Raw genomic sequence first — 25,288 nt, forward strand, 5'->3', positions numbered from 1 at the left:
TTGGAAAGTGCTTTGTGATTCAATCTGGAATCTTTTATTTTAATAGGTGAGTTTAGCCCATTTATAGTTATGATGTAACAGATAAGTGCAGTCTTAGTTTTCACTTTAAGAGTCAGTATGGGAGTGCCTGGGTGGCTCAGTCGGTTAAGCGTCTGCCTTCAGCTCAGGTCATGATCCCGGAGTCCCAGGATCAAGCCCCACATCAGGCTCCCTGTTCAGCGAGGAGTCTGTTTCTCCCTCTCCCTCCTCCTGCTCTCTTTCTCTCAAATAAATCAATAAAATCTTAAAAAAAATGTCAGTATGGCTTAGTGGTTAAGAATAAGAAATCTAAATATTTTGCATTCAAGTCAGCTGCAGGTCTGGGTGTGCTTATATCACAGACATTCTAGACATGGAGGAGGAACTAAACAAAAATGAAATGTTTTCAGGAAAAGACAGAGGTCACAGTGACTGGGTTCTAATCCTACCTCTAGCAGTTATTGCTTTGTGACCTTGGATCGGTTACTTAACTTCTGTGTGCTTTAGTTTCCTCATCTATAAAATAGAATAATGATGGTATCTATTTCATAGGGTTTTTGTGCTTGAATGGTGTCTGGAACATAGTAAGGAGTATGTAAATATTGGTTATCATTTATAATATGCTGTTTTAGTACACCTTTAAAAATATTTTTCTATATAATCTGAATTATGTTTAAAATATTGGATATGTTTCCTTTGATAATTTGGAAATTACCTTTTGTAATTATTTGTTAGTATTTTTTTTACTTTTTCCTATTTTTTTCCTATTTGTTACTTTTATAACTATAGAATTATGTATATACTTAATCCTTTGTAATTATTATGTTTCTATTTCCTTTTCTCTGCCACTCATCTGATTTTCAAAAACATTTATCTTAGTGTTTACCATGAAACCTATAATTAGGCCTTGTAATTTAAAATTGCAGTTTGAAAATATAATTTTGACCCATTGACAAGGAAATCAGCACACATACACTCTTGTTTGCATCTTTTCTTCTTTCTTCAAAATTTGTTAGTAATATCATTTGTGCCTTGTTAGGTTTTAAATATTCACTTTCAGTTTTGTGACCATGATGCCCACATTTGTCTAAGACTTAGTCCCTCACTAATGGATTCACTGTTTATATTCAGAATTTTCATTGTCATCTTTTATATGAATGACAATTTTGTTGGGTATAAATTTCCTGGATCATTATTTCGTTGAAGGTTTTCAGGGCTGTGTTCTAGTAGTTTCTTTCCCTTTAATGGTGGCGACATTATCTGATGAGTATTCATCCACCATTTCTGTTCCTTCCCCTTTCTTCCTCTTTTCTTATAGTATCTTTGAATAGATCCTGGATTGATTTCTTTTTGATTGTTTCTTATCTTGTAACAAAGTAAGCCCTTCCTGGACTAGCTATCTGTAGAAGGTTCATTTGGGGGAGAAACTGTGATCTTGTTCCAGGCTAGCAGGAATCCAACATGGTTCACAATGTTCCTTACAATGCAAGCCTGATTTGTGGGATTGACTTCTGTTATCCTTGCATTTGCTGGTTTGTTCATAATGAGTTATTTTGCCTTCCATTTGGCCTCACCAAGAGATTGCTTCCAGCGGAGGAGTTTCTGTGTGATTATTCAGGCCTCACTTCCCTGCTGTTCCTTGGTACCATTCAGTTCCAGGGTTGCTTTCACTGACAGCCCATGAATCTTGTTCCTATTTTATCAAAGAAGGAGTTTTTTGTTTTTTTTTTTCCTTTTCAGGGTATGTCACCAATTTTGGATTACTCTGCTCTCCCAGCTTTTTAGCCACAGGCCATCTCTTGGTAGCTTCCTAAACTTCTGTTTTGACCTTGACTACATTTGGCAGTCCCACCTCATTTGTTGTGGGTAGGGTCATAGATCCTGCTTAGTTTCATCAAAGATGGAGCTACATTTTTTTTTCTCATTGGTTTTATTGTGTTCTTTGAGAGGAGAATAGGGCAGTATGGTCTTTTGACTATAATTGAAAAACAAGAATATTCTTTTAACAATTTATACTGTTCATGAATTTTATTTATATGTTTTTCTTATGCTAAGATTTTAGATTGTGACTGATTGCTAAATAATTCAATGTTGTAAAAATGATTTTGCATTTTTTTTTACAACAGCAACTGAGGCATGAAAATCTGGTGAATCTGTTGGAAGTGTGTAAGAAAAAAAAACGATGGTACCTAGTCTTTGAATTTGTTGACCATACAATTCTTGATGACTTGGAGCTCTTTCCCAATGGATTAGACTACCAACTGGTTCAAAAGTATTTGTTTCAGATTATTAATGGAATTGGATTTTGTCACAGTCACAATGTAAGTATTTAGTTTAAATAATTATTTTGCCAATGATTAACTTACCAGAGACCATACTTAATGAGACACTTGCCTAGCCTGAAGTTTGGACCAGGCTTCGCTCTTTTACTCTCCTTCACTCGGATTGTCCTTCCATTTCTATATTTATCCAGGTCGCACGTAGTATTAGAGACCTATATTAGAAGGCACTCCTTTCATAAAAATTTTCCATGACCACTCTAGTGTTCAGTGATAGCCTTACTCCGTTAGTCTTGAGAGTAGTCATTAATAGAACAATTGATTTGGTGTTTAGTAATATATATTTCATCCAATATCTTTGATTGTTTAAGTGAAATTTCAAGCATAAGTGTCCTTTCTTGCCTAGCCAGGTCCCAGTTACTTTAAAGCCAGGAACAATTTTATATGCTTTTATTTGTATTCATCATAGGGACAAAAACAGTACCCTGCACATGGCAGGTGCTCAAAAAATAATTTGCCTAACTTGATGTGCCCATATGTGTCATATTGTTTTTTTTTCTTAGATCATACACAGAGATATAAAGCCAGAGAATATATTAGTCTCCCAGTCTGGCGTTGTCAAGTTGTGTGATTTTGGATTTGCGCGAACATTGGCAGCCCCTGGGGAAGTTTATACTGATTATGTGGCAACCCGATGGTACAGAGCTCCAGAACTATTGGTTGGTGATGTCAAGTATGGCAAGTAAGATATCAACAAGGGAGTGGAGGGCAGGGAGGGCAGATTTAATACTTTTTTCTTGATAAAATGGAATGTTTCTAATATAATAAAAGATCCCTCTAACACTGAAAGGAAGTTTTGCATTTAGGGAGCTTTATAAGGTGACTTGTTCTTTTTGGTGCTTCTCCTTTAAAGGTTTTTTTTTGTGCAGTGAGTTGGGGAAAGCATACTTATTTTAAAGGTAGGGAAATCAAGGTGAGTAAGTGGTCTGTGTTTTACGATGGGTCGGAAATAGGTATGTTTATCACTTGTAAAGAGAGGGAACGTTGGATAAGTCTGACACTGTAGGAATGAGGCAAGGTGGAGCGGGCAAATTGGGGTGGAAACATAATTGAGTGAAGTGTTTTTAAAACATGAATTATCTGCATGAACGAATTCTTCAGAGTAGAAGGGATGGTAACTTCTACTGCTTTGGGTAGAAATCTTTCTAAAATGTTTTCTGTATTTTCTGTGTTTTCAGTGCACACATCATTTAATATTTTCTTGATTACTCTCAGTTCTCATTTTATTGTTATACTGTAAGTTTTGTACCATTTTATTTTATTTTTTTGAAAAATTATTTACTTCAGAGAGGGGGCAGGGGCAGAGGGAGAGTCTTAAGCAGGCTCTGTGCAGAGCATGGAGTCTAATGCAGGGCTGGATCTCACGACCCTGAGATCATGACCTGAGCCGAAACAAAGAGTTGGACGCCTAACTTACTGCGTCACTCAGGCGCCCCTGTACCATTTTATAATTCAGCTCTGACCTTAAGAAATTTCAAGGTAGGGGTGCCTGGGTGGCTCAGTCGGTGAAGCATCTGCCTTCAGCTCAGGTCGTGATCCCGGGGTCCTGGGATCGAGCCCCTTGTCGTTGGGCTTTCTGCTCAGCGGAGAGTCTCCTCCCTCTCCCTCTGCCTGCTGCTCCCCCTGCTTGTGCTCTCTCTCTCTCTCTCTCTGTGAAATAAATAAATAAAATCTTAAAAAAAAGAGAGAAATTTCAAGGTAGTTATCCCTATGCTAAGGACACCAGCCCATTAAATTCTTGTGACTGATTTTTAAGACGGTTCTTCTATTTTTTTCCCCTGTTACTATCAGTTCTCCTTCTTGTTACTGAATGTGTCACCGACAACCTCTGGGATGCTGTTTTCAGTGTATGGTGGGATAGACTGATCAACCTTGTTAGAGTTACGTGTAAACAAAGAACAAATAGGCTCTGAATGGAAACCCAGAAGGCTTATTTCCAGAATAAAGTACACATAATAAAGATTTTGACTTTTCAGAAGCCTTTTCCCACTTATGTCACATAATTGAAGTTCCTGAAAATTTGACTTGGGTAAAATTGGGAATTAGTACTTGAAGTTTATAGGGAAATGTATTTTTATGGGTAATTTAAAGCTTGCTACTACTACTGTTCTCAGTACCCAAAATACCAAGTAGTAATATGCAGAACAGACTCAGTGACAATAAACATAGTAGGATGCCAGATTTTATACCACATTTCTTCTATTCCAGGGCTGTTGATGTGTGGGCCATTGGTTGTCTGGTGACTGAAATGCTCATGGGGGAACCCCTTTTTCCTGGAGATTCTGATATTGATCAGCTATATCATATTATGATGTGTTTAGGTAAGATTATACATCTGCATTTTAAATTTTAGAGGTTTTTCCCTTATGTTTTTGCTCGTCTTGGTTTTACAAGTTGTCGGTATGTTAAAGATGGTATGTGTTTTAAGTGGCAGCAGGGAGCAGATAGGAAAATCTCATCTATCTGTCTATATTAGTTCATTCTCAGTCTGGCTTTGGCCTGTCTGACGTATGGTCTTATTCGTGCTCTCATCCACCCTCCTGTCTCACTCCCCACAAAGAAAAGAGCAAAGACTGTAAATTTTTTCTGTACTTTTGCACTCAGTAAATCACATGTAGAGGATGCAAATGATGATTTATTTTCCTGGGGCTAGCAAGCGTTTGCTGTAATATGACTATTACCCTCATCCTCTCCTTCAAACTGAGAGACACAGAGACTTCCTAGGTAGTTTAATCTTAGTGCTTTGGACAGAATTTTAAAGCTAGACTATCAAAGTCTTCTTACATTTGTTGAAATATCAACTTCATGTTCATAGATGGGACTTGGAAAATGGAAATAATGGGAAAATACTTGATTTATTTAACTATTGGATTTTAAGTTTCCAGGGTAGAAATTCAATAAACAATTCAATAGGTTCTTACAGCAGAATTTTCATATTTTACACTAGAGTAGGTACTAAAATTGAAGAAAAAGATAAAAGTGCTCAAATCAGACCTTAGACACAGGTACAAAATCAGTAGATTTAAGAATTTTTAAAACAATTTTAATTAAAAAAAATTAAAACAATTTAATCTTAATTTTAAAATTAAATTCTTAAAGGGTGGAACTGATTTATCTAGATTAGATTCGGATCATATGACTAATGATATTTTCATTGTTTTGGACAGCACTTTAAGCTTTGTTGTTAGAAATGAAGTGTTGGTACTTATATCTAAAAAATTATAAAATGTTCTTTACTTGTCCTTTATCTGTGCTCCCTTATGATTTCAGTTCTATATATAGTGGCTTGTGAATTTTCTAAATGAGTAGGTTGAGATAAGAATGTTAATTTTCTTGAGTTAACTTGCATTAACACCACTATGAAGATTGCCGGGTGCCACCACCATAAGAACACTGTTTTGGTTGATTTTGCATGCTGAGAGAGCCCCGAGTCCATAAGTAGTATTCCACTCTTTTGTCCAATCCACTTTACCCATTTCTTTGCTCTTTCTATCATGATGTATAATGACAGAGATATGTGCTATTCTCACTTCCAGGTAATCTAATTCCAAGACATCAGGAGCTGTTTTATAAAAATCCTGTGTTTGCTGGAGTAAGGTTGCCGGAAATCAAGGAAACAGAACCTCTTGAAAGACGCTATCCCAAGCTCTCTGAAGTTGTGATAGATTTAGCAAAGGTAATCATACTGTTTACTTTCTTATAGTGAATTTATATTATAGAGACTTGGTTTTCTCTTATTCTTGTCTAGCTGATCTTTTAGGTCAACAATTTCAATATTGATTTAATTAAATTAAATTAATTAATTTTAAGTAAACTCTACCCCTGACATGGGGCTCAAACTCATGACCCTGAGATCAAGAGTCGATGCTCTACCGACTGAACCAGCCAGGAGGCCCCCCACCCCTGCCGCCTTTTTTTTTGGCCGGTGGGCTCTAAGCCCAACTTGGAGCTTAAACTCACAACCTGCAGATCGAGAGTTGCATGCTCCACTGACTGAGCCAGCCAGACACCCTTCTGTTTATTTTAATTTTTTTTTAAAGATTTTATTTATTTGAGAGAGAGCACAAGCAGGGGTAGTGGCAGAGGGAGAGGGAAAAGCAGGCTCCCTGGGAGCCTGATGTAAGACTCTGATCCCAGGACCCTGTGATCATGACCTGAGCCGAAGGCTTAATTGACTGAGCCACCCAGGCGCCCCTGATTTTAATTTTTGTACATAAAGAAAGAGTTTAAATAATTTGGCAGGGGGATCTTCAGAGAGAAAGGCCTGAAAAATTTACTTGTGTTAAGAAACCATTTACTGTTGTTATCTGGCATGTTTTAAGTGTGAAAACATCCTCACAACAATATGTTTAACACTTAAGATGTAAGCCTATGCAAGTGGAAAAGAGAAGACAAGTGGGATAAGGAAAGAAAAAGAAAGGAAAAGAAGTAGCAAAATATTAAAATATAGGGCATAAGATCTTGACCTGTACTATCTTGTTAAAGAGGCTGTTGCTTAGCCACTGGCTTCACTAAGTGAACTTAACAAATAAAAGATCATCACCTTTGCCTTGTCTTTGAGGAAGATATTAGGGAAATTCTTACTGGACCTTTGGAATTGTAATCATGGAACACTACATCAAAAACTAATGATGTATGGTGAATAACATAACATAATAAAATAAAAAAAATTCTTATTAATTTGGACTCTCTTGAAGTATTGATAAAATAAGTACAGTATATCTGAAACACGAGGATCATATGACATTTTCGCAAGATGTTTTTTGCTTTTTAAAATTTTTAAACGAGTTGTTAAAAAAAGTTTAGTAAGCTTATAAAAAATTATAACAAGTTCTTAGAAGAATATATGTCTACTTTTCTACATAATCTTCTAACAGATTCAAATATTTTTTATTGAGACCAGCTTTATGATGTCTATAGAGATTTAAAGGGAATTAAGGTAAAACTATTATCCAATTTATGTCCCTTATAACAGAATTATATAACTTTTAAACATTTTATAATGGAAAATTTCAAATATAGAAAAGAAAGAATATAGTAGTATAATGAACCCTTGTGTACTTATCATCTAGCTACAGCAATTAACAACCTTTTGACAATCTTTTACCTATCTTCACCCTCCTCAACTTTGTTTTCTGTAGTATTTTGAACCAAATCCCAGATACTATTTCACTTATAAATACCTTAATTATTTGTAGAACTTTTCTTGTTCACTTAAAGCGATTTATTGAGTTCCTTCTATTTTTATTGGCATTGAGTGGTTCCAATAAATCAGAACAAGACCTGCATTAAAATAAAATAATGTAAATTATCCGGCACAGTAATATACACAGAATAGGCCCTTTCCCTTCCATTCTGCAAGGGCTTTAAATTTTAAAAATTTACAATAATTCCCTAATATTATAAAACTTCTAGCCAATGCTCAAAGTTTCATTGATTTTCTCATAATTTCTTTTTATAGTTTGAATTAGGATCTACATGACATCTGTAGATCACAATTGGTTGATATATCTTAATTTACAAGCTCATATTCATCTCTTTCTTTTTTGTTTAAACCTTGCCATTTATTTGATAAAGAAAATAGGTGGTTTGACCCTTAGAATTTTCCACATAGTATAGCTTTTATGTTCCTCCCTGTCCTGTATTTCTTATAAACTCATAATAGAACTAGAGCTTGATCTGAATCAGGTTGATTTTTGGCAAGACTACATCTGGTGGTCTTTCTTTTTGTGATATTAGCAACCATTGGTGGTCATGGTCTAGATTTGTTCTTTATTCTTTATCATTTATTATGTGCTTTTAAAATTCATTGACCATAAAGAGCAATTTTCTGTTTTTCTTTCAAAGATTTTATTTATTTATTTGAGAGACAGAGAGAAAGAGAGAGCATGAGCAGGGGGGAGGGGGGAGGGGCAGAGGGAGGAGCAGGCTCCCCGCTAAGCAGGGAGTCCGATGCAGGACTCAATCCCAGGACCCTGGGATCATGACCTGAGCTGAAGGCAGATGCTTAACCAACTGAGCCACCCAGGCACCCCAATTTTCTATTTTTCTATATTTAGAAATCTAAATGTAGGCAGTTTTTCATTGATATGAGCTGTGTATATTCCTTGGTTTTCCAGAAATGCTTACATATTGACCCAGACAAAAGACCCTTCTGTGCTGAGCTCCTCCATCATGATTTCTTTCATATGGATGGATTTGCTGAGAGGTATGGTACCGACTCATGTTTTCTGGGGCACCCCATCCTAGAGTTAAAGTAAGGGTATTCTCTTATTTCTCTACCCACCTGCTTTTATAGGATCTCAAATATTTACAACCCTACCTCTATTCACCCTTAGCAATTATGCAGTGCCTAGAAGTGGCCCCCTGAATTCACTAAATTAGGGATCTTGGTTTTCGTGAAGCAGTCACTTCGTGCTTTTCTTTCTGTGTCCCACTGGAGACATCTACCCCTCAGGTCACTGATTAGTATGTTGCTGCCAGCTGTGAGATGCCATCATCTTGGGTACTGATGCATTTGCAAAGGTGCCGTCTCCCGTTGCCCCTGACCTCACACCACAGCCAGTCCCACGACGCTGTTGCCACTGCTGTGCTGGGACCTTGCTGGGCCCAACCTGGGTGCGCCAGAGCTGCCGGCGTGGGCTCCTGTGCTGCCCCAGCTGCTGGCATCCGTGCAGCTGACAAAACCAAAGATAGTGAGATGAGGGGCAATGACAGTGCTTTATATTTTGGCAACTCGATTTAATCTTTAGCTTAATAAAAGCTACCCCGGCTCTCATATTTGCATTTGCATTCAGTTAGTTGTGATATGTTCTTTCGGTTGAGATGTATGAAGAAACTTTGGCCTCACACAGATATATAGTTGCAAAATGGAAGAGTATTTTAATAGCCCTTTTAGATAATTGTGAGTATTCTTTATCGATGCCATACCCAAAACTGTGATACTATACCAAAACTTGACAGTGGTAGTTTCTTAAAGGCTGGTTGCGTTGTGGAATCTGAAACATATCAGTGAACTTTTCTTACCCTGTTACATTAAAATCCATTTGTCTAACTTGCACTTTTTTTTTTTTAAAGATTTTATTTATTTATTTGACAGATTAGAGACACAGCGAGAGAGGGAACACAAGCAGGGGGAGTGGGAGAGGGAGAAGCTGGCTTCCTGCCGAGCAGGGAGCCCGAGGCGGGGCTCGGGCCCAGGGCCCCGGGATCATGACCTGAGCCGAAGGCAGACGCTAAACGACGGAGCCACCCAGGCGCCCCTCTAACTTGCACTTTGAATAGATCTTTTACCCATGCATGCTTTTGTAACATCATTATGAGTCATTTGGAAAATATTGTTTTGTTAAATAATGTAGATCTTTAAAATGATAACATGTTTCATTATATGGTATCAAAAAGCCACATTCTCTGTCATCAGAAAAGTCTTTTTAAGTATTGGGAATCTGTTAAGGTCACAGTAGTGGACACAAGTTTAACAGAATTCTAATTTTGCATAAAAATTTGAATTTTATCATTAACACAAATATTACCTGTTGCTTTCCCTTCTTCATTAAAAAAAAAAAAGTCTGCGGAATACCCCAAGTCTGAATAACTGTAGTAGTTTTCTGTCAGTCTTTAAATAAAAATATTCCATGAATAAAGTGGCTAGTATAGTTTGTATTTCAAATACTCACACAATTCCTTTTCTTTTTTTTATTTTTAAAGATTTAATTTATTTGAGGGAGAGAGTGTAGGAGCAGGGGGGAGGGGCAGAGGGAAAGGGAGAAGCAGACTCCCTGCTGAGCAGGGAGCCCAATGCTGGGCTTGAACGCAGGACCTTGGGGTCATGACCTGAGCCAAAGATCAGCCGCTTAACCAACTGAACCACCTAGGTGCCCCCATACTCTAGTTTAATATTCAATTTTAAAAAAGATTTTATTTATTTATTTGAGAGAGAGGGTGAGTGAGAGAGAGAGAGAGAGAGAAGGAGCAGGGGGAGGGGCAGAGGGACAGGGAGAAGCAGACTCCCCGCTGAGTAGGGAGCCAGATGTGGGGCTGGGACTCCAGGATCATGACCTGAGCTGAAGACAGATGCTTAACTGTCTGAGTCACCCAGGTGTCCCTTAATACTCAATTTTTAAAAATAAATACCTTGAAAATGAATTTTTTTCTAGATTTATCTGTTTTATGCAATTTTATTGAATTGACAAATGTATTTTTATGTAGATTTTCTCAGGAATTACAATTGAAAGTACAGAAAGATGCCAGAAATATTTCTTTATCTAAAAAATCCCAAAACAGAAAGAAGGAAAAGGAAAAAGATGATTCCTTATGTGAAGAGAGAAAAACACTTGTGGTACAGGTAATGACCATGTCTTAATGTGTATTAAGGTTTTTTTTTTAAGATTATTTATTTATTTATTTGAGAGAGAGAGAGAGAGAGAGAGCACAAGGGGCGGGGGTTGGAAGGGGCAGGGAGAGAAGCAGACTCCCTGCTGAGCAGGGAGCCCGACACAGGACCCCGGGATCATGACCTGAGCCGAAGGCAGACGCTTAACCAACTGAGCCTCCCAGGTGCTTCAGTGTATATTCAGTTTTAGATTTAGTTTATCCTTAAATTTTTGGAGTTAAAAAATGAAGATGAAGAAAGGTTTTCTGAGTGGTGAACACGTTAACTTTTAGATTAGTTGTAAAAATGTTATCTTCTTTTTAGACATTCCCTTTTCAAAAACTGTCTTAACATATCATGTATTGAGTGCCTACTGTGTATCAGACTGTGCAATAGGTCTTGTCAGGAAATTATATTCATCTAAGAACATTTAGATACTTGTGCTACATGTAAACACATGGACACAAACCATTTTTTTCCTTAAGTGATAGGAGAGAAAAAGATCACTTTAAAAATTTTGTATAGAGCATTTTAAAATTGATATTCAAATTATTTGAAGTTTACTTTTGCAGGTAGGTTATCCAGAATCTGTTCTTGGTGAGGTAATTCAAGTCCACTGCCAACCCACTCCCAGTTTCTCAAGTGAACTGAAAGAAGAAGGAGTTATCAATTTTATATTTCAATTTGTACTTTAGATATATAAGAACAAAAGTGGGCGTACTTCGTTCCTCTTTCACATTTTTTTCTACTGAAATATATATATAAATTTGCTATATGTATGTATCATATTAATCTGATGCTAGTGTGAATTGCATTTCTTTTTCTTTTAGAGACTTTTTATTTTTAAGTAATCTCTGCACCCACCGTGGGGCTCGAACTTACAATCCTGAAATCAAGAGTTGCATGCTCTACTGGCTGAGTCAGCCAGGTGCCCCGTGAATTGCATTATTTTTTATTATTTTTTATTTTTAAAATTTTTTTAAAGATTTTATTTATTTATTTGACAGAGAGAGACACAGCAAGAGAGAGAGAACACAAGCAGGGGGAGCGGGAGAGGGAGAAGCAGGCTTCACGTGGAGCAGGGAGCCCGATGCGGGGCTCGATCCCAGGGCCCTGGAATCATGACCTGAGCCGAAGGCAGATGCCCAACGACTGAGCCAACCAGGCGCCCCTGCATTTTTATTCAAAATACATGTCTGACCAAGAATCCTGGGTTTAATTTTAATTCTATAGATAGAATAAAGAAAACAGGAGCACAGTAAGGTGGTATTTATGGAATTTTGCTTTGGTTGACAAATTCTTTATAGGAAGAGATGATTTTTCATTCTCCTCAGATCATTAATGTTCTTAACTTTTTTTTTAGCAAAGGCAATATATTTTGTTTATTGCAGTATATTTGACATACTGTTATTAACATTTTTATTAATGGTCAGGATACCAATGCTGATCCCAAAATTAAGGATTCTAAAGTATTTAAAATAAAAGGGTCAAAAATGGATGGAGAAAAGGTTGAAAAAGTCAGTCGAGCTTCAAATACGAGCTGTCTCCCTGACAATGGGATGAGCCACCTCAGAACGGTGCCTCCTACCAACCTCCGAGATTGCAGCGATGGCAGTGTGGACCACTCTAGAAGTCCGGGCGTGGCAATCCCTCGCCTTGCGCACAGCCTTGCTGGGGTGGCTCCCGGTATTAATTCTGGAATGGTGACTATCGCAGGAGTTCCGAGTTACAGGTATGAATTAGGAAAATAAGAACAAAGAGTTGTTTAAAGGGTATGTTTGCAAATTGCAAGTGTTTGTCAATTCAGCCATATTATGTTAGTTTCAGGCTTCTGGGTGCTCTTCTTTCTTGTCAGGATTCTGTTTCAAAAGCCTTTTGGCCTACGTGATGAAAATTACTAGCATTTGATTAAAAAAAACTCACCTGAGTATTAAGAAAGAAGGATTGTGTACTGTTTAAGGTGAAGAAGCTTTACAACTATTTAGTCTAAAAATGTGAAAGGAGGTTATCATAATAAAAGCAGTAATTGGTTTTAAGTGTCTGCTGCTACATGGTATGGCTGTGGGAGTTTGGTGGTCCAAAGAAGCTTATTTTGGAAATTTTGCTGGAAGGAAAGTAATTTATTTGGTTGGAATTGGGAGCTAGGTGGGAGGCATGAGGGTAGCGGCAAAGGACAGAATGTTTCACCAGATCTATATTCATTGTGTATTTAAGAACAGGCAGTAAATGCTGATTAAACTGCAGGTCGCTTGGTTTTGTGTCATTTGGTTTTGGTTTTGTGCTTGAAAAATAATTACCGCTGGTTCTAACTTAAATTTTTTGTTGTTGTTACAGAGTGGATGAGAAAACCAAGAAGTATTGTATTCCATTTGTTAAACCAAATAAACATTCTCCATCAGGCATTTATAATATTAATGTGACCTCATCAGTAAGTGAACTATTCCCAGTGGTAGAAGAGCAAGCATTAGTCATTTCTAGACTTCCACTCATTTTAAATATAATAGCGAAGAACTGAGTCTTTTATTTGGAGACATATCATAAAGTGGAACCTTAATTATATGTATATCATCCCAACCTGTCATAATCAGAAATGTGAAAATCTTAAAGTTTAAGTAAGTTTTGCAAGTCTAGAAGTTTAAATATAAGATATTATTTAAATGACATCTGCTTTAATTTTTTTGGTAATACTACATTTTCTTAATACTTGGTGATAGGTTCTTTTGTAGAGTAGGTGACAAGATAAATTGTACCTCACTCATGCCAGATTTTTGGTGAAAGTATTCTATTTATTCATTTACAAAAATTTATTATGTATTATATATGAGACACTGGAGATCGATAAATCAAATCCTTCTCTTCAAGGAGCTCATGGTCTAGTTTAGGATCAACATATTCAAACAGTGACAGATTATAATAGTGGAATCATGTACAAGGTTCAGAGGTCTTCTGAAGATTCAGAGGAGTGTTATTATGCTCAACATAGCTGCCAGAATGCTTCTTTTTAAAGTTAACTTAAATCATCATTATTCTTCCACTCAAAACCCTCCATTGTCTTGTCATCTCTGAATAAAGACCAAAGTCCTTGACAGGGCCTGGAAATCCCTGATTGACTTCCTCATCCCTTTATTCCATTCCGGCTACTCTCATTCTTGATCAATCCATTCCAACCCACTGATTTCCTTGTATTCATCGAACGTGACCAGACATGCTCCTACATTTGGGCTTTTGCACTTGTTATTTCCTCTGCTTTAGAACATTCTTTCCCCCAATAATCCAAAGAATTTGCTTTTTCTCCTCCTTGGCTTACATGAAGCCTATTGTGAGGTCCTCCCTAATATTTGAACTCATTTTGTCTCCCATTACTCTCTATCCTCTCTCCTTGCTTAATTTTTTCCCATTGCATACACCTAACAGCCTCTATATTCACTTATTTATATATTGTCTGTCTCTCCCAACTAAATGTAAGTTTCCGAGGCAGAAATATGTGTTTTGTTTGTTTCCTTCCTTACAGCTCTACCCTATACCTAATACAGTGTCTAGCACATAGAAGATGTTTAAGGAATGTGGTGAATTAATTCTTCTGCCAGGGAATGGGAGGTGTGGATGTGTTCCCAAAGGAGTATTTTTCTCCCAGATTTCCCTCCTCTACCCTTCTCATTATCCTCAGTCTGAAAAATATAGCCTTCTTTTCATATCTCTCATGATTTGGGCATTGCATTTGTTTTTTTTATTATTCTTGGCCCACAATTTCTATAACCATAGTACTTCCCTTTTCTTCCACACCCTACTGATTTCTCTGTAGATATTTTTGTGTTTTACATTCTTGGTCTGCTTTGGCAGATTACTTTGATCAGCAAGGCTTTTCAGAGTAGCTGGCTCAATACCACGTTGCTGGAATTGATGTCGGCTTTCTTTCAGGCATTGCATAATCAAGGCTGTCTGTTAATTGTAGATCTTATTTCTGTTTATCCTTATTTTTAAGAGGCAGTCAAGAGAGGAGGTAGAGATTAGTGGGGAGAAGACACACTTGAGTCTCTTCTTGATGAAAATTAATGGAGGCAGAGTTAAGCCTAAACTTTCTTCAACATCTGGGTTGAAGACCAATAGCCCTCTCCCCTGCCTCATGCTCTAATTCTGAGATGTGAATAATGTATTATTATAAGCATCTCTTATATATTTTATTTGTCACTCTTTGAATATGTAAATCTAGTAGTTTGAATTCATTATTTTTTTTGTACTTACAGATAGTTCTTTTGAACTAATTATTTTATAACTGATTTGAACCAAGAGCCTTAACACTTACTCTATTCAGAGAACAAGAAGAAACATCCAATTAAAGAAACTCAAAAGCTCATTGCAGGACTTCTGAAGTTTTGTGTTATTCTTAAATTCCTAAAGTTTAGGATATCAATATATTAGTTACAAAAGGGGCAAGCCAAGCTTACCTGGAAGCTAATTCACTTGTGTTAATCATTCTGATATTAGGTCACTAGTGAAAAGAGCCTACTTCAGGCAAATAAGAAAAGAAGGGAATACTCTAAGACAGATGTCCGTTTGCCTGAACTAAACTATAATCATCTCCCTGAACTAAGAGCCTTGGAAGGCATAGGTATGTTTATAATGCTTTTACTTTTTCAGCCTTTTTGTATACATTATTGAAAATGTATGTTAAATAAACTAACAAAATACTAAATATAAAAATTAGAGTAACTTTACATATTTATGTAAATATGTACAGATGTATGTAAGTAAATGTGTACACTGAGTACACACTGAGGGACAGATTCAGAATGTGGAAAAGCTAAAAAAATGTCTAATTTTTTCACTGTGTTTATGGTTATTTTTATTTAGCTCGAAATTCCAGGTTAATAAGGAAAGAGAACAAAAATCTTTCAGAATCTCGAATTCCTTCTCTGGCCACTATTGACTTGCACACGCCCAGTATCGCATTACATCAGGTACAGAAATCCTCTCTTTTTTTTTTTTTTTTTAAAGATTTTATTTATTTATTTGCGAGAGAGAGAATGAGAGACAGAGAGCACGAGAGGGAGGAGGGTCAGAGGGAGAAGCAGACTCCCCGCTGAGCAGGGAGCCTGATGCAGGACTCGATCCCGGGACTCCAGGATTATGACCTGAGCTGAAGGCAGTCGCTTAACAGACTGAGCCACCCAGGTGCCCCAGAAATCCTCTCTTGGTTGGATAGAACTTGGGTCTCATAATTCCTTATTAAACTAGCTTAGGGAAAGTTTGCTTTTAAGGATTGGGCACATTTATTGGTAGGATCTATACCATTTTGTTTGTTAAATTTTTTCTTACTGTTCATTGCCCTCAGTACCTTTATTACATGTATATTTATATAGACATTTTCTATATATAGATTAGCTTACAGTAATCACTATTTTATAGATTAAAAATGCATGTGTGTGTGTATGTGTGTGTGTGTATAAAGCTTAACTATGGCTTTTATATAACTTTTGTGGTAATTTATAGTATTTCACTGCATTAACCCCAATGTTATAACCCATATTTCATTCCTTGAATTGTTTTTATTCTTTTAAAATGTATCATCTATTTGACATTTTCCCCCAAGACAATCCACTCCACGCATGTTAAAGACTGGTTCTTCCATATATAATTATTTTTCTGTAATTTCTCTTAATTCTTCAGAATACTTATGTTTCTGCTGCTTCAACAACAGTCATATCACTCATTTTCACATTAAGAAAACAGGCAGACTTTTAAATTTCCTGAGCCAACCATAACTAGTTATAAACTTTGGATATGTATCATTGCACTTACAGATTTCTCACCTCTCCTTGATGCTGGACAACTTTTGTTTTGGAATTTAATTCTGCATCCTCATTATTGAAGCATTTCTGTTCCCTAGAAAGCACCTGTATGTTGCCTCTGTCTCTATGTGGATGTTTTTTTCTACCACTACTCTTTAAATAATTTTGTAGAGCTCTACAAACAAGGGGAATAATATTGTTGAGGGGAACAAATTACAGAGACAGTTACCCAGCGATACTGAGAAACAGGTTTATTGACTGCTATTACTTTGCCTTATCTTCTGCTAACAATTTCTGCAGCAACATAATCAAAACTAAACAAATTCCTTTGTGTGAAGATTAATTACCATCACACATTTTACTTTTAGGAACTACAGAGTTTCAATAAATTCCTTTTATACTTCTAAACTTAATGTGGATTTTAAAGGTGCAGAATTTTCACTTGCTCTCTGTGAGTGTACTATTGTTCAAAACCACTTTTCAGAGGTACATAACCAAATGTAGTTTCATGAAATGGAAGAAAAGCTTTGGCGGCCTTCATACTTCAAATTTTTATTTGTTCCTTTGAACTAATCCTCTTATAAACTGGTTCTGCATTTTTATTCTTAGTTTACTTGTTCATTTCCCAGTTGTATTTAAAATACACTAAAGGAGAAAGTAAGTGTAGTGAAAAACACAAATTAATACCAAAATAAGATGAATGTGTGTGTGTGGAAGATCTGAATGGGAAGAGAAACAACAGGAGACTGAAAGCAAGAGGCTTTCTGGCAGAAGCTGTGACTTGCCTTGCGCTTTTCATGGTATGGATCAATACGTTGAACCAAATTTTGTTTCTGTGCCTAACACAAACATTTTCATATTTATAAAAGTCTATTTTTATAGACTTGTGGAACATCTGTAAGATAGATCTTTGTAAGTAAAGTATGGCATAATCCATGGAATCTGTCTCCACTCGCCCACTTCCTACACACTTACACCCGTTATGTACTTTTCTATGCACGTAGCTACATGTTTTTTTCTCTTAGCAGTGGTGAAGCTTCATCCCACAAATTTTGATATGTTGTATTTTCATTATACTCAGTCCAAACATTTTCTTAGTTCCCTTGTAATTTCTTGTTTAACCCAGGAATTATTTAGAAATGTGTTGTCTTATAGTTAGATATTTGAGGTTTCCCTAGTATTTTATTATTATTGATTTGTAATTTAATTCCGTGTGGTCAGGGAATATACTGTGTATGATTTTGATTGTTTTTGATTCACTGAGATATGTTTTATGGCCCAGCATATGGCCTATCTTGGTGAATGAACCTGTTCCCTTGAAAATAATGTATATATTCTTCAGTTGTCAGACATACCCTACTATAAATGTGAAATTAGATTAAGGTGGTAATAGTGTTCTTCAGATCTTCTGTGTCCTTAATGATTTTTTTGTTTGTTTGGTCCTATCAGTTTCTGAAAGAGTGCTGTCAAAATCTTTTACTGACTGTGGAATTACTTATTTTTCTCTTATATCTGTTTATTTTTGTTTCATGTATTTTAAATCTCTATTATTAGGTACATATACACTTATAATTGTTTTTGTCTTCCTGATACACTGTTCCTTTTATCATTATGAAATGTCTCACTTTATCTCTTGTAGTGCTCTGTGCCATGAAGTTAATTTTATCTGAGATTAAGATAGCCACTCCAGCCTACTTATACTTATTTGTTTCCATGGTATATCTTTTTACTTTCATACAGTCTGTTTTTAAATTTTACAGTGTTTCCTATAAGTAGGGTCTTTCTTTTGTATCCATTCTGTCAGTTCAGTTCTTTTAATTGAAATGTGTATTGGTGTTCTCTTGCTGCTAATATACTGCTACCAACTTAAAATACTACCTATCTCACAGTTTCCGTGGGTCAGAAGCCCGGGCATAGCTGCTTCTCTCCTTGGGTCTCACAGGTCGAAATCAAGATGTCTGCAGGGCTGCATTTCTTTCTGGAGGCTCTAGGGGAGAATCTATTTCCAGGCCCACTCAGATTGTTGGCAGAATTTAGTTCCATGAGGTTGTGGGACTGAGGTCCCTGTTTCTTTGCTGGCTGACCCTTGGGGGTTGTTGTCAGCTTCTAGAGACTACCCACATTCCTTGCCTTGGGGCCTACTTCTCCCACTACAAAGCTAGCAATAGTGGTCAAGTCCTTCTGACTCTTTGATCCTCTCTTGCCTCCCCTTCTGTCTCATCTCTGACTTACTCTTCTGCTTTTAAGAGTGCCCGTGATTGGTTTGCCAGGCCTATCCTGGACCTGCCAGGATAATCTTTCTATCTGAGGGTCAGCTTATTAGTAACATTAATTCCTTGTGCAAAGCTGCTTCATAGCAGGAGCTAAATTAGTTTGATTGACTAAGCAGGGGCAGGAATCTTAGGGGGATAGCTTCAGAATTCTGCCTGCTAGTGAATACTTAGGCCATTAACATTTAATGTGATTACTGATATATCTGGATCTAGGTCTATATATTATATAGATACAATATATATAATATATATCTTATATAGATATAAGATCTAGCTCTTTATATTATTTGTTTTTTTGTTTGTTCCCTTGTTTTCCCTTTCCAGTCTCCTTTTGTATTTGAATATTTTTAGTATTGGCTTTTTGGGGATATTTCTTGGTATGATTTTTTTAGTGATTGTTTTAGGTTTTGCAATGTACATAACTAATCTTTCACAGTGTACTTAGGGTAAATATTGTACCACTTATAAAATGTAGAAAACTTGCAAACATATTTCCTTTTACTTCAACCTGGACTTTATGTTAGAATTATATGTCTCTTATTTACATACATTGAAAACTATACTAGGTCATACATTTTGCTGTAAACAGTCATAAATATTTTAAGCAATTAAGGGAGAAAAGTAGTCTTCTGTATTTACCTAACCACTTACCGTTTCTGTTGTTCTTACCTTCTTTCTTAAAGATTACAGTTTTGTTTTCTGGTATCATTTTTCTTCAGCTTGAAAAACTTTCTTTAGCATTCCTTCCAGAGCAGGTTTGATGAGTGACAAACTCTTTTAGTTTTACTTCATTTGATAATAACTTTATTTTGCCTTCATTCCTTAAATATATTTTCAATGGATAAAGAATTTGAGTTGGTAGGTTGCTTTTTAAAAATTTTTCTTCCAGGACTACGAGACATCATTCCTTTATCTTATGATCTCTCTGATTTCTGGTGGGACATTTTTAGGCATTTGAATTTTTCGCCTGTATGTAATGTTTCATTTTTGTATAGCTGTTTTCAAGATTTTATCTTTATCTTTTTGTGTTCATTAGCTTGGATATGATGCATCTAAGCATAGTTTTCGTTGAATGTATACTGTTTGGCATTTGCTGAGCTTCTTGATTTATAAACTTACCTCTTTTACCAAATTTGGGAAGTTTTTGGTCATTATTTCTTCAAATTTTTTTTGTGCCATAATCTTTCTGTCTCTTTTTTTTCTGAGAGTCCAATGACATAGATATGAGACCTTTTGGTATTTTCTACAGGTTCCTGAGACTCTGTTTTCCTTCATCTTTTTTTTTTTTTTTAATCTCTGCTGTTCAGATTGGGTAGTTTCTATTGATTTATCTTCAAGTTCTTTGACTCTTCACTTTGTCATTTTCATTCTGCTATTTAAGCCCGTCCAGAGAGGTTTTAAAATTTCAGATACTGTATTTTTAAGTCCTAAAAGTCTACTTGGTTCTTTTTTTGGGCTTGTATTTCTCTGCTAGGAATTCCTGTTTCTTCATTCATTTCAAGTTTGTTTTCCTGTACCTCATGTAACATAGTTATATTACTTCTTTAAAGTCTCTCTCTCTCTCTCTCCCTATCTATCTATATAACTTATCTAAGTTTATAAAGTCCCAACATCCGGGCCATTTCAGGATTGATATCTGTTGATTGCCTTTCCCCTTGAGAATTGATCACACATTCCTGGATCTTTTTTTTTTTTTTTTTAAGATTTTATTTATTTATTTTACACAGAGAGAGAGAGAGAGCACAAGCAGGGGGAGCAGCAGGCAGAGGGAGAGAAAGAAGCAGACTCCTGGCTTAGCAGGGAGCCCGACGAGTGGCTTGATCCCCGAGCCCTGGGATCATGACCTGAGCCGAGGGCAGATGCTTAACCGACTGAGCTACCCTGGTGCCCCGCTGGATCTTTTTATGGCCAATAATTTTGATTGTATCTTGGAAACCGTGAATGTTATGTTGTGTAGTCTCTGGGTCCTGTTCTAATCATTTATAATCTTCTGGAGAATATTGAAATTTTTGTTTTAGCAGGCAGTCATTCAAGTTTTGTTCACCCTATAAATTCTGCCTTATCTCCTGTGAGAAGTGTTTCAAACCTCAGTTCTCTAAGTCTTTGATATCCTAGTTTGCATCTGTCCTGTGCTTATGTGCCTCCGGGGTTAGCTAGAGACTTGTGAAGGTAATTCAAATCTCAGTTCAGTCCTCCCAAGCCTTTGCTGTGCTGGTGGGGCTATCCCATGCATGCATGCTTCAGGAACTGGGCTGAGACTCCTGTGGGTCTATACACAGAATTAGAGGGTCCCCTCCTCTAATTCTCTTCCCTCCAGGACCATCCCTCTCCCCCCATACTTCCTGGCTTGCAGGGACCCTTTTTCCTGGTTTCTCTGGGATAACAAGGGAGTTTCTTTCAGACTTTTGGCCTCTTGTACTTCTTCATTACTCTGAGACTAGGGCCTGCTTTTTGGGCAAAGGCATAGGAGTGAAAAACAGACAAAATTGGAAACTGACCCCCATGTGAAGGACCACATTGCCAACTTTTGACTCCTCTCCTTAATCTTCAGTTGTTTTTTATATTTTTCTTAAAGGGTTTTATTTGTTCGGTAAGTAGGAGAGATGGGTTGCAGCAGGTTTGTACTACCTCTGCACGTCAGAAGTATCTTGTAACATATGTATCAACAAAGAGGTCAAAGAATAACATCTCTTTACTTCATTATCCTCTTCTGTGCCAACAACTTGAGCTATGAGTAGTTAATTCTAAACATCTGATATTTGAACAACAAGAATTTGGATTTGGGGAGGATTGGGACTTTCATAATTATTGAGAATCTGTAATGCTTGATTATTAACTTATAGATATCAGGATCTCCCCTGTCAGATGATTCGGAGGCTGATTTGCGTCGAATGGAACACCAGCACTGAGAGTCATTTTGGTTCTGAACTGGGTATGTCTGGTTTCTCATACTTAAAGCAAAGTAACCCTCCATGGGAAATATTTTATAGCTTGCTGAAGTTCAAATTCTGCAGCTAAAGCATTCTCCAGTGATTGATTCCATGAGAACTCCTGATAGAGAAAGAGATGTGCCACTTAAAAAAAACCAGAAGTGGCATTTGTCTCTGGGATGAAATCCCTTTTCATAGAGCTTGCATCTCTTGCTCTTAAACTAATCTCCTATATTTTATTGGCTACAGTAATGTGAATTTACAGTGACAAGTGCTGTGGAAGGATATATACTTATCTCCATTATCAGTCATTTGTCCCTTTGGGCTTTTAAAGCAAGAAAGACAAAATGATTGCTTGGTAATCTTTTTCCCAATAAAGAAGGATCAGCACTATACTAGATGATTGCCTTCCTTTTATTTATTTTTATTTTTTGCTTCTAATGGACTTTATCACTGTCCTGCTCCAACACCACAGTAAAAAGGGCCCCGCAAGCTCCAGGCTTTACCATGTGTCACCACAGTGAAAACAGGGCCCACTGGAACACTTTCCCACCCCACTGTGGACCTACTCACAGGATAAACACATGTCACACATGTTTTTTTAAAGAAAACAGAATAAATTAATAACTTAAGTGACTAGACACCAACAGTGATTTGAAAAATTAAATGTCAATTTTAAATGGTAACAGGATTGCCTTCCTTTTAAGTATAACTGTTTAGTACTAAAAAACCGAAAAACAAAAATCGGACCTTTTGAGTGGTAATTTACTATGTGACAAGTCATCCAATGTTTAGTATCTTATTAACTCTGTAAAATGTGATGATAATAAAATCCCACATTCTCATAAATGTGTTGTTGGAATTAATCTGTTAACCTCCACAAAGCCTTTGGAACGTCTGTGACATCATATGTGAATTTACTGTGAAGTGAACAAGTCTTTAGTTTCAGTTCCTCGCTGGTATGGGTCCCTTCCCAGGCCCTGGGAGAAGTCTTTGCAATGCACTCATTACACATACTCTATAAACTGTAGCCCCTATGAAACTTGGATCTATGTTGTCAAAACTAGTCATTATTTACATACAAGGAGATGGTATGCTATACATGACAGTTTCGGTTGATAATTGTCCTAAAGATTGCCTTTAAAATCTTGTTTTTGATATATATGGTCTGAAGTTTTCTTAGACTGTGTAATACTTACAATATTACAAATATATTCAATGTGAGGAAGCAAGTGAGATAGAAATCCATTTCTAGGAAGATTTTATGTAGACCATTTGGGCATATGTCCCCCTGTGATTTTAGATGCTGCTTTAGCCCTTGAGATGACATCGTCTTGCCACAAAAGTGCTGATATCCTACAAAGAGAGATTCGTGGGTTTGTCCTTTACTTCGGAACTGCCTGCATTTTCTGAGAAAGGCCTTGCAGAAGAAAAAAGACAAAGACTTCCAAGTGTTTCCCAGGAAGCCCCTCCCCGACTGATATCCTGTCACCTTTCAAGTCCACTGTTGCTATTTCAAGATATATCCGATGGAAGAATAGTGATATGGTTCTTGTTACATGAATGTATATTTACTATTAGTAGATTGTGCATTTAAAATTACCCAAGATTAAAAATGAGTTTAAAAAGGGACAAAGAAACATTATAATGGTCATGTTATATGAACTTTCTATGTTATCTGTATAAACGTGTACATTTATTTAGGAATGGGTTTGGTGGAGGAGGTGATAACAACTAGGATCTGTTGAAGAAATGAAAAAATTAGGATCAGTAAGAGAAAATGTTTCCTTTACCCTAATTTAACTATAAATATACATTTAAAAAGCTTGCTTGTTTCTAGGCTTTAAGGAGATATGTAATTGCTCTCTATAGATAGACGTATGTCTTTGGTTTCTGTGATTATTGTTGATGTTTGATCATTATATTATGGGAATCTGACCTCTCTGCTGATTTTCTAAGAACCACACTAATGCAAATTTCTCAAAGAAACCTTTTATGTCTAATGATTTAGTGTGACTCCGACCTTAGATAGTCCTCTTTATTGTAAGATTCTGGTGCCAGTGTTCCTGCATGCAGGAACAGGATTGAAATAAGAATGGTAAAGGAGAATTTTGTAGGTAATCTTTCGAGTTGAGGACTATGCTTGTCATTGAGAAAGGAAGTATATACATACAGAATTAGGAGATGGGAAGCTGGCTTACCGACCGACTTGGACTGATTACTTTTCTCTTGGCCAATTACTGTTGAACTCCACCCTGAAGAGGCTTTGGGAAGGAAATGTCCTCTGTTATGGACTTCACTCCTGTCTGCTGATAGTTTGAAGGTGATAGCAGACAGCACCCAGAGGTGTTCCCGTCTTCTCGTTTCCTCAAACACTTAGGCCTTCCCGAAAGTTCTTCATCAACAGGCAAAACTGTCTACCTACAGTCCACACATCTTTTCTCGTGCCCCAGTCCACGACTTTCAGGTGGGAAGCTTAAGCCAGTTTGGCTCTAGGTTTTTGATTTCTAGTGTGCTGGTCATACTTGGCATTTATTGTTTTAGAGAATGGGTGTTAAGGGGACCAGAATTTGTGTGGGATTTTTGCCTTAACAATGTGTTGTTTTTTTTCCAAAAGGCACTGATTGGTACTTAGCCCAAGAATTTAACTAGCATTTTTCTCTATTACTCTGCGGAGCTTAATATTGAAATTCTGACTTTAGATACTTGGTCCTCAGAAGAGCAGGACATTCAGGAGGAGGCAAATTGAGGGATTCCAAAGTAGAAGTCTATAGGTGGTTCAATTAAAATTCGGTCTTGATTTTGAAGCTCTATTTTTAACCTCTGACCAGGTGTTTGACTAGATTGGTATGACTAACATGCTAGACAAAATTAATGTGTAGGCATGAATAGGCTTCACATTGAGATATTGTTTTATTTTTACTTTAAAAAGTATTGCCAACAGACTGTACAGTGTGGGAAGCAGACAATACTTAAAAGCCAAGTGGCTTTCCAGCTTATTTTGATGTTATTTTTATTTAAAGATCAGTATGACCATATCACCTCAATGTCTGAGGATCTAAGATCAATTACCTTTTCATTTCTATATTTGCTTTTGGTATCTTTTGTCTATGAAAACAGTTTGTGAACTTTAGAATTAAGGAACTAAATATAATTTACTGTAAGTGCAAGCTGAGACTGGAGGATCATATGTGGTTAGAACCTTGGCAGAACTACTTGAAAAAGAAGATTTTGCAAACTGGAGCTATAGATACTGAACCAAAAATAATTCTTTCAGTTTAAGATTACTTTGCTCTCCTTACAAGGATGCAATTAAACCTAATAGGAAATATGTGTATGTCCTGGTGGAGAGAAATGGGCTTGCTGTGTGGATGTATGTTTTACAATTAATAAATATTATATCTTACTGAGCTCCACAGATGGTTTTATTTGCATTTATTTAAGAGCATACAAATAATGTATACAACATTGTATGGAATTCAACAAATAAATTTAAAATAATCTGTTAATTCTTTTTTGGAAACTCTGGATACAGGGGTGGCAAGTTGTCTTTTTTTAAATTAAGTTT

General features: G+C 36.5%; 1 protein-coding gene across 1 annotated transcript in view; it reads left to right on the top strand.

The window, feature by feature from the left end:
* Positions 1–25,136, top strand: part of CDKL2 (cyclin dependent kinase like 2) — a 41,217-nt gene extending 16,081 nt beyond the window's left edge. Inside the window, exons 3-14 of the mRNA XM_021702345.1 lie at positions 2,145–2,339; positions 2,861–3,039; positions 4,566–4,678; positions 5,894–6,033; positions 8,477–8,565; positions 10,566–10,701; positions 12,162–12,460; positions 13,063–13,156; positions 15,214–15,337; positions 15,580–15,686; positions 21,634–21,722; positions 23,024–25,136. Coding sequence (XP_021558020.1) covers positions 2,145–2,339; positions 2,861–3,039; positions 4,566–4,678; positions 5,894–6,033; positions 8,477–8,565; positions 10,566–10,701; positions 12,162–12,460; positions 13,063–13,156; positions 15,214–15,337; positions 15,580–15,686; positions 21,634–21,699 — 1,542 coding nt within the window. The 3' untranslated portion in view covers positions 21,700–21,722; positions 23,024–25,136. The remainder of the gene's footprint in view (positions 1–2,144; positions 2,340–2,860; positions 3,040–4,565; positions 4,679–5,893; positions 6,034–8,476; positions 8,566–10,565; positions 10,702–12,161; positions 12,461–13,062; positions 13,157–15,213; positions 15,338–15,579; positions 15,687–21,633; positions 21,723–23,023) is intronic.
* The last annotated feature ends 152 nt before the right edge of the window (positions 25,137–25,288 follow it).

The sequence above is a fragment of the Neomonachus schauinslandi genome, chromosome 2, assembly GCF_002201575.2.
Source record: "Neomonachus schauinslandi chromosome 2, ASM220157v2, whole genome shotgun sequence".
Taxonomy (NCBI): domain Eukaryota; kingdom Metazoa; phylum Chordata; class Mammalia; order Carnivora; family Phocidae; genus Neomonachus; species Neomonachus schauinslandi.